At 36.1% G+C, this 19,217-nt stretch overlaps 1 protein-coding gene across 1 annotated transcript in view; it reads right to left on the bottom strand.

The window, feature by feature from the left end:
* Nucleotides 1–19,217, bottom strand: part of LOC148943560 (UBX domain-containing protein 7) — a 70,093-nt gene that overhangs the window by 14,072 nt on the left and 36,804 nt on the right. The window contains exons 3-6 of the mRNA XM_089100910.1: nucleotides 16,564–16,725; nucleotides 8,873–9,009; nucleotides 7,436–7,582; nucleotides 3,263–3,487 (exon numbers count right to left, since the gene is read on the bottom strand). Of these exons, the coding sequence (XP_088957036.1) occupies nucleotides 3,263–3,487; nucleotides 7,436–7,582; nucleotides 8,873–9,009; nucleotides 16,564–16,725 (671 nt within the window). The remainder of the gene's footprint in view (nucleotides 1–3,262; nucleotides 3,488–7,435; nucleotides 7,583–8,872; nucleotides 9,010–16,563; nucleotides 16,726–19,217) is intronic.

The following is a 19,217-nucleotide window of genomic DNA, read 5'->3' as shown; positions in this document are numbered from 1 at the left end:
ACCCAAAGGTACAACTTCAACAAAAACAGTCTCACATAACCCTTCATCAAATACAGACAAATCACTGACAATACTAAAAGACCAGTCATCACGAATATACAGCATCTGACCTCCTCTCGCATTCTGACACCTTTTACGTGAAATACACTTCATCCCGGGCAGATCTAACATTGTAAGGGGTGTATTAGCAGACAAAAAAGTTTCGCAAACTCCAACAATGTCTATAGGACTAGATGCAAGCAAGAGCTTCAGTTCATTGAATGCACTTTGTAGCCCCCGGGCATTTACATGTAACGATCTGATCGGAAAATCACAACTTTTTGTTTTATCCGATAGAAACTCGCCTGAAGAATAATCACATTCAGGTAGATTATTTACATAAGGCATATCTTTATCACTTCCGGTAGCTGAATTTAGAATAACATCTAATTTCAAACGAGAATCAAGAAAACACTGAAAACGATCCATAAAACAAAAAAAGAAAAGAAAAATTCACCGCTTCTTAGTTTAGACGACAGGTTCATATGACACATTGCGAATCTGAACTACGTCGGAAATCGTTTAACACGGAATGATTTGCGAACCGCACTTGACATAAACAACACCTCGTAAAGTCCATACATTTTTCAATTCAAACTTATTGCGCGCAAGCTTGTAGATATCTTGCCTTTCCCTGGTTAGAGCCTCATTTACATAGATTCGGGAACCTTTCAAATTCTTGCGATTGCGCAGGATCTCAACTACAGATGCCTCAGTAAAAAATGCAAGTTCAATCGGAGTTTTTATTTCCGAGGCACCTCCCAAACGCCTTGCACCCTTGACAACGGATTTATCAAGATTAAGTCCCATTTCACTGTTAAGTCGAGCTAATACTTTCTCAACAAGGTGAGGCAAATCACGCGTGGGAGATTCTATCCCAGATACAATGACCTTAGTCAGAAGAGAAGACTGGTTTATATCATCCAGCTTAGTTTCAAGCTTTTGGAGCTTTGCGCAATTTTGGAAAATTCTTGCCCGCAAATCGCCAAGTGATTTCTCAAGCAGTTCAAATTTACCCTTGAATTGCAGATCGATCGCCTCATAGACAGCTTGCGTAACAGTATCAAGAAAATCTGACTTAATCTGTGTCACCGGAGAACTCCCTAATCTACTGCACTGTTCTTCCACTCTCCTACGAATTTCATCCTGTATGCCGTCACGAAGGTTAACAATTTCTGACTGCATCAAGTTAACTGACTCAGATAAATCCCCGGCTAAACCTTCCGAGTCCTCTGTACACACCCTTATCGCTCGCTGAACATTTTTTCTGCCATCTCTCAGCGCTTCTTCATATTTCTCCGCGTAAGCCCATATATTCTCGGACGTTACTATTTTAATTTCGTCAGTTCCGTAACAGCAAACTTCATAATTACTTCCATCACCTTTTACAGTTATCACCTGCGTAATTTTGCAAGGCCACAGCTTTTAATATTTAAATTGAGCAAACGCCCGGTTTCCCACTTGCATAGCTTCGGCAAATGACAAAATGAAAAAAAAAGCAAAATCTCTCTCTCAAAACGTCCGCAAACCGATGGAAATGGAACACGACCGATGGTCGTGTCAATGGAAGTAGTCTGATGCACTTAGGAAATCTATATATGTATATATATATATATATATATATATATATATATATATATATATATATATATATATATATATATATATATATATATATATATATATATATATATATATATATATATATATATATATATATATATATATATATATATATATATATATATATATATATATATATATATATATATATATATACATACATATATATATATACATACATATATATATATATATATATACATATATAGATTTCCTAAGTGCATCAGACTACTTCCATTGACACGACGGGAATGCTTTCTACAGTTCAAAAGGAAATTTTTAATTTTTGAACTGCAATAAATTATGGACAATTCCCCTGGCTCGAAAAGAGAAAACAACATTTGTGATAGATCCTTTAATCACCTTTGCTCTATGCCTCAAAACCTTCTTAACATCCCTCTTAAAAACACTCTCAAACTCCCACTCCCACATACGAACGAAACTGCGAACTCTCGAAAACAGTTTTTTTTTTTTTTTTTTTTTTTACATAAATATCTGATCCATTTAAATGTATGTATATGAAGTATAGGAAGGACGGTGTTCCATAGCAACATCCTCATCTCCAACTAAGCTTTTGAAATATTTTGTGCCGACTTAGTAGTGAAAACTTCTACTATTTTTCACCAGTCCCAACTAGGTTTAGAAAGGTGGACAATCAACAAAGTAGGTTTTCCTACCTAAAATTTCTAAACCATATCAAAGAAGGCGTTCCTAAACCCCAGTCGGTCAATGACAAAAAAAAAAAAAAAAAAAAAAAAAAAAAAAAAAAAAAAAAAAAAAAGTTCGCTAACGAACTGTAAGTAAGGAGCCAATAATTAGGCTTTATTAACAATAATAAAGGTCCAATAATTATACGTTTAGGGATGACTTGACCCCCCAAAGCCCCTGGGGAAAGGGCTGTAAGCTATACAATTTGCCAATTGCTTACATTAGTATTAGTCATTGGGAAATTTACAGAATTTTTTTCAGGATGGGAGAGATTTTCTGTGGGAGAAATTTTTCGCGGGTTTGAAAATTCTCTAGGGATAATTTTCCACGAAGGGAGGCAGGATTTCCCGGCATGATTTAAAAAAGATCAGAAATTAACTTTTTTTAAAACAAGTTTTTTCAACTGAAAGTAAGGAGCAACGTTAAAACTAACAGAAATTATCTGTATATGAGGGGGAATGCCCCCTCCTCATTCCCTCGCTCGTTACGCTAAACTTTTTAGGGCTTTATAAAAGGTTCATATTCCAATTAAACGGCTCTAGTGTTTCGGGAGTTGTTCTTAAAGAATTAGGACAAAAAGTAAAACTAAAGAACGAGGGATTGAGGATGGGGTAGCCCACCTCATATACGGAATAATTTCAGTCCATTTTAAGTTTTAATGTCATTTCTTACTTTCATTTGAAAAAAAACTCTATTTTTCATTTAATAGAAAAACAAAGTCCACCCCTGTAATAGTTCATTAAAGAGTTTTCATAGACTAGCAAAGGATTTCACCACTATATTGGCATTAAGACCGAATAGGAACACGATGATTGATTTTCTAAACGATATTATTGTCGAGAAGGATGCTAAATCGACACAGTTTTAAAGTGATAAAATATTAAATAAATACCTCCATTTTCCTTCGTTTCTGAGGCCCTTCACCAGCACCGGGGGACGGGCCACCTATATGGTTTTCGAGGAAAGTAGAAGTCAAATCACAGAAAGTAACAGCATCAAGGGAGTGCCATACAGTTAAAGATTCGCCGGTTACTGGATCAATAATCGAAACATATGGATACTTTGTCACTGGGTAAAATGTCCTGTACCTTCCACCTTCTTCACTTGATATATATACCTGGAAAAAATGTAAACACTAAAGTGGTCCATATTGTATACGGAGAGGACTGTATATATGCCCTTTTTGCACTATACATGGTCCTGACTTATGTATGATGATTTCATATTTCTTGAATAATTAAAATACACTTCACTCTATGAAGTCGTAGACGCTGCGTATGGAAACATAGGTAGCCAAACTGAAATCAAGGAATTTCGGTGGGTAAACCCCATAGATCTGAATTTGCAGTGTTTCATAAATAGGATGAACCATGTGCTCAAGATTTTTTTTATTAACATTTGGCAAAAATTTAAGGAGGATGTTTAGCCATGGGGTGGCTTCCGTAGGCATGGTAGGAGATGGAACAGAGACTGGCTGAAGATCGCTGAGAAAGTTGCAATCGATAGATCAAAGTGGTCATTGGATGTAATCCCGAAGTCTATTGGTGCCGGGCAGGACAGTTCTTGGTATGGTTCCCGCCGAAAGTAAAAGTAAGTAAGTACTTATTGTTAAAGATGTCATTTATTTTATACGTTTTGGTATTCCTATCCTTCTAACAATAAGGTGAGGTCTGACCTTGGTTTTCTGAAAATTCATCGCCTGAATCAATACGTTTTCTTTGTTTTTTACGATTATTTCATCTATTGACCCAAGCTTTCATGAGTTCTGCGTTTAGTTTGGCCATCTCTAGAAACTATTTCCGATTCTTAAGGGGTAGCAGCAAAAAATACTTTCTCTTTTTTAGTGCAATTGAGAATATAAAAGCGTTTTCTACATATTTTCATTTCACACACAAATCAATGTGACGAATAATTATACTTAAATAACAATACTTAAATAAACAAGAATAGGATAAATAATAGTAATAGATAAAGTTCCACGTTTTTTAATATAAGATATAGAGTTCACTGGCAAAAGAAAAAAAAAATTGGGAAACCCCCGAATGAGAACATTACCAGTCATTATTTCAGATTTCTTTTCATCACTGCATAATGCACAAGTTCTTAATTTTTTCACAGAACGGACCTCCAGGCAAGTAAGGTGAAGGCAACAGACTCCTTTTCAGAAAAAAAATTACCAAATATATAGAAAAAGATTACGAAGAAACAACCAGACTAAATTGTAATTAAAGATCATAATAAAGAATATCCGAGTTCAAGTATCCTCATAAATATTTCCACACTGAAAAAGTATTTCAATACTTTTCACATGAAATCCAAGAATCAAACAGTTCGTGGTAACGAACTGTAAGTAAGGAGCGACCCGGCTCAATGGTAACCGAAACTCTAGAAAACGGGTTATTGATACCAATAGATATATCAAAAGAATCAGATTTCAATGCTGATTTCAAATATATAACTTTCATCAAGTTTAGTGCTACCCATCAAAAGTTACGCGCCTGAGAAAATTTGGCTGATTTTCAAAAAAAGGGGGAAAGACCCCTAAAAGTTATAGAACCTTAATGAAAATCACACCATCATATTCAGCGTATCAGAGAACCCTTCTGTAGAGGTTTCAAGCTCCTATCTACAAAACTGTGGAATCTTCCATTTTTTGCCAGAAGAAAGATCACGGATGCGTGTTTATTTGTTTTTTGTTTTTTTATTTGTTAGTTGTTTTTTTCCCCAGGGGTGATCGTATTGACCCAGCTGTTCTAGAATATCATAGGAGGGCTCATTGGAATGGACATTAAAGCTTCTAATTCCATTTTTAAGTGACCAAAAAATTAAAGAGCAATTAGGCCCCTTACCGCGCTTATTTTTTTCCGAAAGTCACCTTTTCAAAATTTTGAGATAGCCATTTTGTTCAGCATGGTCGAAAATATCATAAATGTGTCTTATATGATGACTTAATCCCCCGAAGTTCCCAGAGGGAGGGCTAAAAGTTATGAACTTTACCCAATGTTAACATATAGTATTGGTTATTGGGAAGTATACAGAAGTTTTCAGGAGGTTTTTTTTCTGGTAGTGGGAGGGAAGGGTGGGTCGGTGGTTATGTTGGAGGATCTGTTCATGAAGGAAGTTTTCATGGGGGAAGGGAAATTGCCATGAAGGGGGCGCCGGACTTGCCAGCATTATTTATTGGTTATTGGGAAGTATACAACCATTTTCAGGAACGATTTTTTCTGGAGGGGGGGGGCTAGAGGAGGGGGTTACTCTGGAGAATAGTTCCGGGGAGGATGTGTCGGTGGGGTAAGGGACAGGTCTATGAAGGGGGCGCCGGATTTCCAAGCATTATTTAAGAAACGATCAGAAATTAAATAAAAAAAAAACAAGTTTTTTCAACTGAAATGTAAGAAGGAATATTAGAACTTAAAACGAACAGAAATTATAACGTATGTGAGGGGGTTCTCCCCAACTCAATACCTCGCTCTTTATGCTACAGTTTTTTTTTAGTGCTTTCAAAAGAGCTATCTATTCTAATTAAACGGCCTTTGTGATTCAGGGGTTTCTGAATCAAAATTTTTTTTAACTTTTAACGTACAGAGCGTGGTATTGACTAAGGGGAGAACCCCTTCATATAAGTAATAACATATACGTAATAAAAAAAACAATAAAAAAACAAGCGATACGGCTCAATAGTAATCGAAACTTTTAAAAACGAAATTTTGATGTCAATAAATGTATCAAAAGAATGTGTTTATAATGCTGATCCTAAATATATAAATTTTATTAAGTTTAGTATTACTCATCAAATGCTACGAGACTGAGAAAATTTACCCGATTTTTTAAAGAGGGGGGAAACATCCCCTACAAGTGAAAGAATTTTAATGAAATTCACACCGTCAGATTCAGCGTATCAGAAAACCCTATTACATAGGTTTCAAGCTCATATCTGCAAAAATCTGCAACTTTGTATTTTTTGCCAGAAGAAAAATATACGAATATAGAAGTTAGTTACGTAAGTTAATTTGTAAAGACATCCATTTAGCAAAAGAAAAGTAAAATTTTTATACAAATAAAAGCTGCATTAACTAAAAACGATCAGAAATTAAATAAAAAAAACAAGTTTTTTAAACTGAAAGTAAGGAGCGACATTAAAACTTAAAATGAACAGAAATTATTCCGTATATGAAAGGGGCTGTCCCCTCCTCAACGCCTCGCTCTTTACGCTAAAGTTTGACTCTGTCTCACAACTTTATTTTTTAAAACAATAAAAAACTTTAGCGTAAAGAGCGAGGCGTTGAGGAGGGGACAGCCCCTTTCATATACGGAATAATTTCTGTTCGTTTTAAGTTTTAATGTCGCTCCTTACTTTCAGTTTAAAAAACTTGTTTTTTTTATTTAATTTAAGAAAAACGTAACCTTATGTTGGTACTTCTTGTCACTAAAAACGTTATTGAGCTCTATCACCCTCAAATGTGCTTCTATCTTTAAGGGACACAACAAACACAGGAAGTTCAGATACTTGTTCTTCTTCTTGCCTTGACTGATGTGCTCGAGCCCTTTCCACGTATCTAAGATAGACACCTTCCGGCTCTGGCTCTAGAGGAGGCTCAATGACTTTCGTGGGTTTGGGCAAAGTTAACTTTCTTACAGACTGGTTTTGCGCTTTTTCAACTTGGACGAAGAATCTGGCTCTAGTTGCAGCTGAACCGGCAACATTTGTGGCTGCGCACTGATACCAGTCTGAATCAGCCAATTGAGCAACTGGAATTTCCGATACAGAAGACCATTATTCACTGCTTAAAAGTAACAATAACAGTATTGAAAATGATGAGTTTGCATTGCATGTGCTATAATCTGAAAATCAAAACTAAGATACTGCAGATCAGTATAAAATGTTGGAACGCAAAAACTGCACACATGGGCCGGGACATAGAAAGCAGAATTAACCCCTCTCTCTCTTCAAAAATTATGGTTGAAGGGTCATTCAGGAAATCTTGAAAAAATTGAACCAAGTTTAAATTTTTTACCATAAAAGGGATACTAACTAAATGATATAATTCACAAATAGACAAATTACCTGCCAGAAAATGAAGTGCTCTCGAACAATTGCTTTGACTGCAGGATTTGACCAAACATCACGGTTTAATATTTGGCATGTGAACTCAGCTGCATCTTGAACATTGACAAGTAGCCATTTGTTTAACACAACACCAGCATCTCTGGCCTAAGAAAAAAAACAAAAAAAAAACAATGAGACCCAGGACGCATTATTGTCAATCAAATAAGTTTGGTACATCAAAACAACTGCACACCCTTTCAGAAAGAGTGTTTCCTAAATAAACTTTTGAGTTTTTTTTTTTTTTTTTTTTTTTTTTTTTTTTTTTTTTTTTTTTTTTTTTTTGTCGGTTCCGAATATCATCGCTTAACAGCAACAACCTCAGAAATACGTGTTCATGAAGGCGAATCTTAACATTCGAGAATAAAGAACGACTGGGCTTACGACGTCCATCACAACCTTCGATCACTTTTTTACAAATATGCAAAATTTCTTTTAAATACCCCACCGTGGGTTAAAAATTCCAAGATGTCTGCAAGGTTCGGTATCACAGATCCGATTGCTGCTGTGACGAAACGTCGTTCTGAATTTTTGTGGTCGCTTGGGCCTAGTAGTCTGGCAATTGCAATTCGTCCTTAGTGAGTTTTTGTATTAATGTTTTTATTTATTGGCGGTGTATCGTAACGTTTGTTTTTGTTTTTGCAGTTAAGTGTTTTTTTTGTTTTTTTTTTATTCTTCTTTATACTCCAATCGTGCCATTTGTGGTTTTGTATCGAGTGGGTGAATAAAATTATCTATCTATCTAATATATTCATAAAAGTGGCTTTTACAAAAAAAACTATGAGGATGCAAAGTCTTCGCAGTCCGCCGGTGATATACAGCAAAACGGGAACGGGGTCTGGTTCCGCCCACCAAACTGAAGTTATAATATGCCATTACCACATCATCCTCTTTCCACCTACAATAACGGCACATCAAAAAAGTCATTTTGGTATTAGTTTCAAACACATTGACTTGTAACACACTAGCGTGAGTATCATCCCAGAAGATATCTCAAATGTGGTCGTAATGAAGATACTTGCGTTGGTTTAAAACAGACTATACGAAACATGATAAAATCCAAACACCATTCATTCACACTGCAGGGCTTTTCTGTAATTTCAGAAATCCGAAATACAACTCACAAGATAAACCTTTTACTGACATTAGAAACTAGCAGCCAAGGCCAAGGGTACTTAAACAAAGCGTATTTTACACGAGAATCCATTAAAACGTGGTAAACACCCCTGCTTCGAAGCTTCAATCAAACTACTAAATTCTTTCAAGAAAAATAGCATAAATTATACAGACTAGAAACGTCTTCAAACTAGGTCTCCGTCTAGAATGTAGCCATTTAAAATAGGTTCAGGAAGATACAAAAAAAAAAAAAAAAAAAAAAAAAGTTGGGAAATAACATACACTCTGAAAAGTTCCTCTATGCATTAGATCGAATGGCGGACGAAAAAGATCTTCTAACGTTTTCCTCTTCGAAGGAGATTCAACAGACGAACAACCATTGACACTTCCATTCCTCTTTACTTCTGCTTCCTGCAATCCTGCAACAATAAATCTGTTTTGAGCGGACTAGATGAACTATCATTTTATTTCATAGCTGAAAAAATGCTATAGAAAAAAAAAGAAAACTGAAAGAAACTCAAATCTGATAAACTAAAGTTGTTATTTACTACCAATAAAATCTAGTGTGACAATATACACACAGCCATGATCCTAATATATTTGTTTTTTAATGTCGTGGAGGTCAATAACTTAACGGTTAATAACGTTACGTTGACGATAACGATTAATAGCGTCACGTTGACAATAACGGTTAATAACGTTACAGTGACAATAACGGTTAATAGCGTAAGATATCTCCCGATGTGAGATCTTGACAAAAAATTTGCTTTAATTATAATGGAAAAGGAAAAAATAAAAGATTTTCATTCGATCTTAATCCTAAGCAGAAATGCAGCTTGTCCAAAAGCTCTTATTTGATGAACATATTTTTTCTCGGAAGGACCAAAAAAATTAAAGGGAAGTGTATCCAGTCTTAACTAAACCCCCAAGTCTCTGACCATGAGCCCGAAATTTAAGAAAAATTGTCAGTCAAATCGTGAATTTCAATTTCAAATTTGCAAAATATTTGCTTCATTTACCCCCGTGGACCCAAAATTCAACATTAATCTGCAATTATAAAATAGCCGACCCAGCAATAGTTCTATCAAAACGTATTTCGAAACACAATCGCAAAATCAGTTTTCATCCATGGTATTCCTTCTTATACGGTGTTATCTAAAGTTGTATGTATTTAAAAGTTGTTCAGCGTTTATTCTTTATTAATTGTTCTGATAGTTGTAATGTCTCTTTTTTTCTTTCTCCCGTTCATTTTTTTTGTCGTTTTCTCTATGTACTCCGTCTCTGTGTACTTTTGTATTGTACGACAGGTTATAAATAAATAATTAAGTAAAAAAAACTTTTCATTTGTTAAATTTCAGAACTCCTAGCAGCAAAAATTATTCAACTTGTCTCAGGATGAAAAACAATCAATAAACTTAGCCATAACCACATATTCACAAATAAAGGCCTTTCATAAGAAAAGCTTTCACAATGGGGAGGGAGGAGGAGGGATCACAAAAATTCGGTAGAGAAACCAAAGAAAGTCCTCGATCTACACGAATATAAAGGAACTCCAGCTCTTTTTCTACTTTTCAAGGCCATAACTCGAGTATCGAAAAAGTTCACGCCTTTTCTGTCAGGTGATTACTGTCGAGGTTTTTTTTTCCAGGGGCAATCTTATTAAGCCAGTGGCAATTGAAAATTGCGGAAAGATCATTCGAAAAGGAGTTTGTAGATATAATGCTAAAGAAATTTGGCCGTAGCAAACTGACTTTCCCCACAACCAAGTGTTCGAAGCAGCATGTACGCAGCATTTTTTTTAGGAGGAGGAGGAGAAGGAGGAGGAAGGATACATAATAAGATAAATTTTATTTTATAACCTGCCCAGAAATCCAGGAAAACTTAGGACCCCAAGGGGGGCAACCCCTCTCCCCTCCTGCTGCGCACGTCCTTAAATGGTAGACATTAATTTTGCCCTCCAAAAAGTCTAGATTACCATTGGAGTTTCAAGAAATTCAAGCAAGACAAAGTTAAAAATTTTCATAAATATCCAAGAATTACAGCAAAACATAACCTTGTGGTGTTGCTTTTTGTGACTAAGCATAGCACAGGACTCAGTGAAAAATGATGAGTTTATATTGCATGTGCTACAGAACTGAAAACCAAATTAGAAATACTGCAGACTAGTACAAAATGTTAGACAGCAATAACTGCACACATGGGGCATAGAGAAAGCAGAGTTAACCAGTTTCTCTCTCTCCAAAAATTATTTTTGAAGGGTCATACGAAAAATTTGAGAAAATTGGACAAAGTAAAAATTTTTGGTCATCAGACAATCCCCCCTCTCCTAATAGTCTCACAAGTGTGCGATAAAATACATAACTTAATTACTAAGAAAAGGCTTAAGTAAGACGTACAAATTCATAAGTTTAGAGTGTATACACTGGCTTGCGCTTGGCTTTGTCTTCTTTTTATCTTTTAGAACCCTGTTTCTAAAACGGACTGCCCTTTATAAGGCCTAAACGCCCGTGCTACTGCTCGGGTAAGGTCAGACCCACCATCCACAGAGCCGGTTGATCACTTGGAAAGGCTCTCTTGCAAATCGGGTGGTTATTCTAAAGGGTTCCAAACCCCAAGCTGCCACCTAACCAAGACAAGGGTCTTTTGTCCACGAACCTTGCTTTTATTGGACAAAGACCAAATGAAGCCAACTTTTTTTGTACGGGAACTACAGAACCGAACACAAAATCAAATATATATCATATCCTTTATCAAAACTTAAAACATGCCAAATTTACCAAGTATTAGATTGGGTTTGTCTTCCCACTGAATTCCCTGCGAAGTATGATGGGATATAATTCATCCTTTGCTTAGAAAACCAAACTGAAAAAAGAGAACACACAGTGTATTCAAATGATGACCAAGTTTCAGGTAAATAGTGGAACATACCCAATCTTCGCAGAAGACTGAGTAGGACAGCAGCACCCCCTCCTGACTTTAATAATTGTCGTTAATTCTAAATTTGACTTGCTCTTCTCTTGAAAAGGCCCAAAAACATTAGCTGAACCATATCCTCTGAAGTTGGAAAATCTCATTACATTTCAAAAGAAAATGCCCCAATCCTTGAAAAAGGAGAATGTATAGTCGAATTTATAGGAATTTGAACTTTATTGCAAGTTTAGTACACATTTTGAAAAAAATACATGAAGTCAATGAGCATTGACAAGAAGGAGTTGCTGCAAAGTGACAATGAATTATTGTCAACAATCGTGGACTCCAAGAATTCAGAACCAGCAATGGTCGAGGACTCAGTAAATCCTGAGGATGAGACTAACGCGGCTGACGAAAGTTGTTGCTCTCACCCAAGACAAAAAGAGATCGAAATGGGGTCAAACTCGATTCAAACTTCAGTACCATCTATACTAAATAAAATGATATCAACATATGAGCCGCAATGACTAGTGCTGGCAGTTCAATCTGCATCACTGCGAGACTACTGACAAAGATGAAGACATAAGCCATGGCACAGGGCACCCTAGGACTGTTGCCAGAACGATCATGGTGAAGGTCAGAGGAGCCGAGCTCCATGTTAATAAAGACATAAGCATCACCCCCAGAGCGTCTACTTACCATTCATAAGATTTAGATAACTTGAAATTATTCTAAATTTAAATCTAGAGATGTAGAAATCAATATGTTAAAAGATCTGATAGGCCATGAACTTGTGGTATTCAGCTCAGTGTGCACGCCACATGATGAGAAACCACTAATGAAGAAGGTAATAAAGCTGGCGAAGTTTTGAAAAGGAAAAAATTTCCCTTCGTCTCGTGACGTAACATCACACCAAAGTATAATCACCTACGGAACAAGTACTAACAAAACTCTCCAAATGCGAACCCGCGTACCTCAGCGCCTTTAGACGTAAAATGTTGTACTACTTAATCGCTCCGAGCCAATTAGCCAATCTATTCTCCTAAGTTGTATTGAATTTTGTAACTACGGTATTTAGTTGCCAGGTTCGCATAGGTATTGAATCGTCTCCGGAGACGCAGACAAAGGGTCACTTTTTTTGTGTGGAGAGGATAGCTTTTGTCAGTACTTGTTCCGTAAGTGATTATACTTTGCATAACACATTATGGGGACCTGAGGGGGACCAGAGATCTCATACAAATGATTTAGGCCTGAATCTGTTAGTGCATCTGGCTGAGGCATACCTCGCCTGGTGCAACAGGGGTTTCAACCCTACTTTTACAACAAGAGAAAGAAAAGAAGTGTTAGATTTAATAATGATCTCTTAACAAAATGAAAGCTAAGTAAAGCCATGGCATACCGGCGATCTTCCGTCATTTTCGGACATCAAATTTTGGCGTCCCAAATTTTAAGAGAGGACTATGTCAAAAAACCGTGGATCATATAAATCCCCTGGTGCGCTGAGGTTGTACCTCATAATGTCCCAGATAGGATGGGGTAATATACGAGCTCATTATACTGGGATAAATAAGAGAATCCTCACTTTGAACTATGTCCCCCGTATGCGGCTTAGAACTAGAACTGTCGTTAAACCTAAACCAGGGAAAGGAGATTATTCAAACCCTCAGTCTTATAGAATGATTATAAAAAAAGGAGCAACATCAAATGTTAAAATGAACAGAAATTATTCCGTATGTGAGAGGGGCTGTCATGGAAGAATCAAGATTAGATAGATCTATCGTCCCATATGCACCAGAAACTATAGGTAGTCGTAGAGGTTGAGTGAGTTAAGAAATAGAGAACCGTTCAAAAAGGCTGGCCTCAGGGAGGAGGAAGCTCCCCACATACGTGGAGGCTTGTCACGAATAGTCTTTTGAAGTTACTGAAACAATATTCAGGATATACCAAGGCACATGATCAACAAATACTACAAACAAATACTAGATGGAATCAAAATTTGACCAAAAAATCCTAAACTCCAGCTAGCACCAGAAAATAGTCAATTGGTAGTTTTTATAAAAACAAACAAGAAAATAGCAAGCTCCTTTCGCTCTAAAAAATATGAAAACCAATGTCTCTGAAAAAAAAAGTGGAACACCTGGACATCATAATTGACTTTCCATTGAGCTGGAAAACTCATTGTATTGAAAGAGCAAGGAAAGCCACAGCTTCCCTAGTTCAATCGCAGCTTGTGGTGGGGTAGAATTTGGGTTTGGCTCCAAACAAGAATATTTATTACATAAGTCATTAACAAGACCGATACTATCATATGGACCAGTGGTTTGGGTTGACTCGATTCGGATTATGAACACTGTGACCTCCTCAATCAAGCTACTGGGGCCTAGCTCCAAATAAAACTATGTACCTATACAAGACTGTGATCAGACCGATTCTATCATATGGAGTAGTGGTGTGGGTCAATTTGACACAGATTAAAAGCCACGCTACTCTAATAAGGGTTCAAAGGCTAGCGTGCTTAATGCTAACCTCAGCACACCATTTAACGGCCACAGCATTCACGGAGCTAATACTAGGACTTAGACCCATAGAATGTTTTTTAAAGGAAAAAGCACTAAAAAGTGATGGCAGATTACAGATAAATGGTGAATGGATCCAGAGACAGCAGATACGAAATGGGAAAAACAAAAGCCATCCTGACATCTATAACTTATTGATGTTTAAGTGAACAGAACTGCTGATAACTCTGTTTCATCATTAAAACCCAAGAGACGGTTCCAGATTGCAATGAAGGATAGGAATGAAATTGAGCAAGAGATTGAGCTGCTTCATCAAAGTAACACGGTAGTCTATTATATAGGTCCATGTATATTATGTTGTCCATATACATGGTTCACGGTTTGATAGAAAATCAGCTACTTGACTAGTAATATATCAGAGTACTCCTGACTTTGATAAGCAGACAATTAGTTATCACCTGGAAGAATTTGTAGCAGTTTTTCAGGCTGATATGTTTAGAATAGAGCAGGCAGCTACAAGACTGACGCAAACGGAAACTACGGAGAGATATTTATATCTTAAATAACAATCAAGCATGTTTAAGGGCTTAAGAGAATATAAAGAGCCGGAAAAAGAGAGAATTGATTGCTATGAAGCGTCGAATTATTACTGTGATGCGAGTCATCAGACATTATAGAATTGAGGATACTGAAATGAATAATGAAGTAGCTAGGAATAAACATCATTGACATGAAATGGACCAAAACTTTTTATCCCAAATTGTCAATACTGCAGGAAGGCGGCAGCGAGAAATTGGAACATTGGGAGGAAGGGACAAATTGGCATAGGAAGAGCTGGATGAAACAAAGGAATTACTCCCTAAACTTCATCCCACTCTGACTACTAAACATATTCTATGGCTGAAAAGGTATGATATAAGAAAGGTCACAGAATCAATAACAGGAAGTCGAAATTTTGGGAAGCATATATCCCGAACAACATTCTTAGGAAATACAGTTTTTTATTATGATGCAGTATTTTTATACAGTATTTTTATTATAACAGAGTAAAAGGAAAATTGAATAATGAACATTATTTAGAACCCTTTTGGACTAATTTTTTAATTCCACGCATTTCAGCACATCCGTTATATCCAAACACGCAAGCAAATACAAAATCGAATTCAGCCACTATTTCTACTAGACGATTACCTTGATATAATCAAATCTAAAACTGACAATATTTCTCTTGTTACTCTTTATTATTTCTTAGATGGTTTTAACTGATTTGGCAGGTGGATGGCTCACATCACTTCAAATATTTTTTGGAGATGGAGGCTAAAAACGTTGCTTAGGAGCTTTTTCCAGACGTCTAGCAGAGCAGAAAAAATTCCCGAAATATAAATGTGAACATTCAAAATTTTTGGACCAATAGCTTTCGGTCGTATGATGCTCATCATGGTAATTCTTGGGCCCACAGACGCATATTCAGTGGATATGCCTTAGCGCTTAAAAAGAAAAGAAAACAAAATCCAGATACACGGTTTCGCTACACATCAGCAAATACTTTGGCACTTACGTATTATATCGACCACACTGGGATAGCGTCACTTGGAATATATCCATAAAACTCATTTATTTTGCAAATGCATAGTGATAGTGGAAAGCTAAAGCTAAATCTTGGTATTAGTAAAATCTCATTCCGAATGGGCCCTAACCACACACTGAGTTCTCCGTTGACTAGATCTATTCCTTTCCTATATTCTATAATTAAGTTTTTTTTTGTTTTTTAATCAAAAAAGGCACTAGAAATTTTAATTTCCGTCCGAATGAGCTCTCTTGCGACATTCTAGGACAACTGGGTCGATGCGATCACCCCTTAGGAAAAGAAAACACAAACAAATAAACACGCATCCGTGATCTTTCTTCTGGCAAAAAAAATACCAAATTCCACATTTTGGCAGATAGGAGTTTAAAACCTCTACAGTAAGGTTCTCTGAAACGCTGAATCTGCTGGTATGATTTTCTTTAATATTCTGTTACTTTAGGGGTAGTTTTTCTCTTTTTTCGGAAATAGGGTAAATTTTCTGAGGCTCATAACTTTTGACGAGTAAGATTGAACTTGATGAGATTTAAATATTTAAAATCAGCATAAAAATCCAATTCTTTTCATGTATCTATTGATATTAAAATTCCATTTTTTAGAGTTTCGGTTACTATTGAGACGAGTCGCTCTTACTATACAGTTAGTTTACCACAAACTGTTTGATAGCATAAACGTGGACAAAGAAACCTAGAGAACTAATCTAGCCTGACCTAAACTTTTCACTATCACTATACATTGCAAAATAAATGAGTCTTATGGCTATATTCCAAGTGACGCTGTCCAAGTGTGGTCGATATAATACGCAAATACCAATACTTTAATAAATGTTCAGTACTCTCAGATCATTTTTTTTATAGCTTTCTGCTATGTTTTTGCAACCACCGTCTAACAATTTTCAATGTTCACTATTCTAAAAGTTTGACATTCCCATACTCACAAACTTACAGTAAAACCAATCTTACTTGTTTCTGCCTGAAAATCCCTAAAGGTATCAAAAACAGATGCTGCTGCTCTTTTTCTGGATTTTCCTCTAAACCCAAAGGTAAGAACTTCTTGTTCAATCAATGTCTCTTGCTTGTGTGGTATAGGAGCTCGTATAACTTCCTCTGAGCCTGTACTCGGTCCTGCAAATTTACATCAGATATAGTCCATGCCAAAATATTTTTCCAAATATTATATATATATCGTTAAGACAAATTGGCTTCCTAGAGTGTGTTCGAGCATCCTTTACCCAACTTAGCCACTTAATATTAAGTTGCCTGGGTGTAATCCATAAAAGAGAACAACAAATACTTATCTGGCAACTTGTCAATTGAAACGCTATAGGCAACTAGGCGAATAATAATATTAATCACATGAACTCCAGTGTAAGCAAAGCTTATTTACAAAGCACTTAAGGTGAGTCACCTTTCACAATTACTGTCTCTTTTTGTTAGCTGCATACAATTTCACCTGTTTTTTTTTTTTTCATTTCTGAAAAGATTGAAATTTTTGTTTATATATGACGGCACTTATCCTCAGTAATCCAGCATTTTCTAGGGTTAGCAGGTGTAACTTACTCGACGACTAATCCACACTGTTTTAAGTAGTTATCCTAATTATCTCTGTCGTCGTTTACGTTTCGTGAAAAGCTAAGAATAAGCAATCGGGTTTGTCGGATAAGCAATCTTGGAATGCTCGAACGCATTGCTAGTACGTAGAAAGTGTTTATTTTTCCTTCATTCACTAAAACGAAGTTCTTTTTTACTAAAAATCTTTCTATTAGAGTACCATCTAACAAAGCCAAAGCGCTTGTTAAAAAAAAAATAACTTGCTACCTTTTTGAAGAAATTTTGATACTCTCTGCACACTATCTCTGCTTTGGGCGAAAAGGGATAAAAGCTAAGGATTCTCTCTTGAAAGGGGAACAACCCATGAGAGATACACTGACAGGCCATGATCTGATAGGCCATGAACTTGTGGTATTCAGCTCAGTGTGCACGCCACATGATAAGAAACCACTATCGAAGAAGGTAATGGAGATGGTGGAATTTTGAAAAGGAACAAAAATCCCCTTCTTCTCCTGATGTGACATCACACATTATGGGGAATTCTCATACAAAGGATTTAGGCCTGAATCTATTGGTGCATCTGGCTGAGGCAAAAATCGCCTGATGCAACAGAAATTTGAACCACCCTACTTTTATAACAACAAGAAGAAGAGAAGTGTTGGATTTAATAATGATCTCTTAACAGAAAGAAAGCTAAGTAAAGTAATGGCATGCCGGTGATCTTCCGTCATTTTCGGACATCAAATTTTGGCGTCCCAAATTTTAAGGGAGGAGTAGGTCAAAAAGCTGTGTTACATTCCCTGTTGCGCATAGATGGTATCTCATAATGTCCCAGAAAGGATGGGGTAAGATACAAGCGCATTATATTGAGATTACTAAGAGAATCCTCACTTTAAGCTATGTCCCCCGTATGTGGCTTAGAACTAGAACTGTTTTTAAACCTAAACCAGGGAAAGGAGATTATTCAAACTTTCAGTCTTATGGAATGATAAAAAAAAAACTTATCTGGCAACTTGTCAATTGAAACGCTATAGGCAACTAGGTGAATAATAATATTAATTTACTCCAGTGTAAGCAAAGCTTATTTATAAAGCACTTAAGGTGAGTCACCTTTCACAATTACTGTCTCTTTTTGTTTGCTGAATACAATTTCACATGTTTTTGTGAATAGAGCGTAGTGTAGTGAGTAGAGATGCAGCAGCCCTGTATGTCAATTTGATTAGAATGACAGGTAGGTACAAATCCAAACCAATATGATTTCGCACTAGAACATCCAGGAGTATTAACTGTCTAGTCTCAAATTCATTTCAGTTAAATTACTTTATAAACTCTTACCTTGAGGTAGTTAGGTAATTGAACAGTACCTCTTAGGCTCCACTGTACATTTGCTGTATCATTTTTTTCTTTTGTGGGTGTATCAAAAATTAAGTATGAGAAGATATATAGACGCAGATATGCAATGCGTGAGCCCACACAATGGATTCGTAATGAATCATGTTCTAAACTATTGGGCCTATTGCACAAAAGAGGACCCTCCCCCCCACACCAAAAAAATCCCCTATTCATAATCCTCCGCTCAGCAAATCCACACAGCAATCAGGGTGACTCGGTTGGGGATCCCTTTTTTTTTTTTTTTTTTTTTTTTTTTTTTTTTTTTTTTTTTTTTTTTACAAAAACAATAGAAAAACAAAATACTACGAGGCAAATCTCCTGAGGAGGCGAAATAGCCCATCTCAAAGAAATTGAATTCTTCATTTTTGTGTGTGTGTTGAAATAAAGTGCACATCACAAAGGTAAACAATAAAACACAAAAACCTCTCAGCTACCACAAAGGCATATATACTTTCCATTAAATCTTAAAAAACTCATCAGCCGAAATAAGGCATTTATCATGTTGTCTTCTTGGTTTCATCGCCTAAGTTAGACTAAAATCTTGTTGTAAGGTTTATTGTGAGTAATTAAAAAAAATAAAACGAGCAAAAACTAATTTAAAAAAAACAAAGTTTTCGTATGGAAGTAAAGATCGATGTTGGAACTTAAAATAAATAAAATTATTGCTTCACAGA

Source organism: Artemia sp. Qi Xiang Cuo, chromosome 15, assembly GCF_049724085.1.
Source record: "Artemia sp. Qi Xiang Cuo chromosome 15, ASM4972408v1, whole genome shotgun sequence".
NCBI classification, from domain to species: Eukaryota; Metazoa; Arthropoda; class Branchiopoda; order Anostraca; family Artemiidae; genus Artemia; species Artemia sp. Qi Xiang Cuo.
This window is presented reverse-complemented; position numbering and strand designations above follow the sequence as displayed.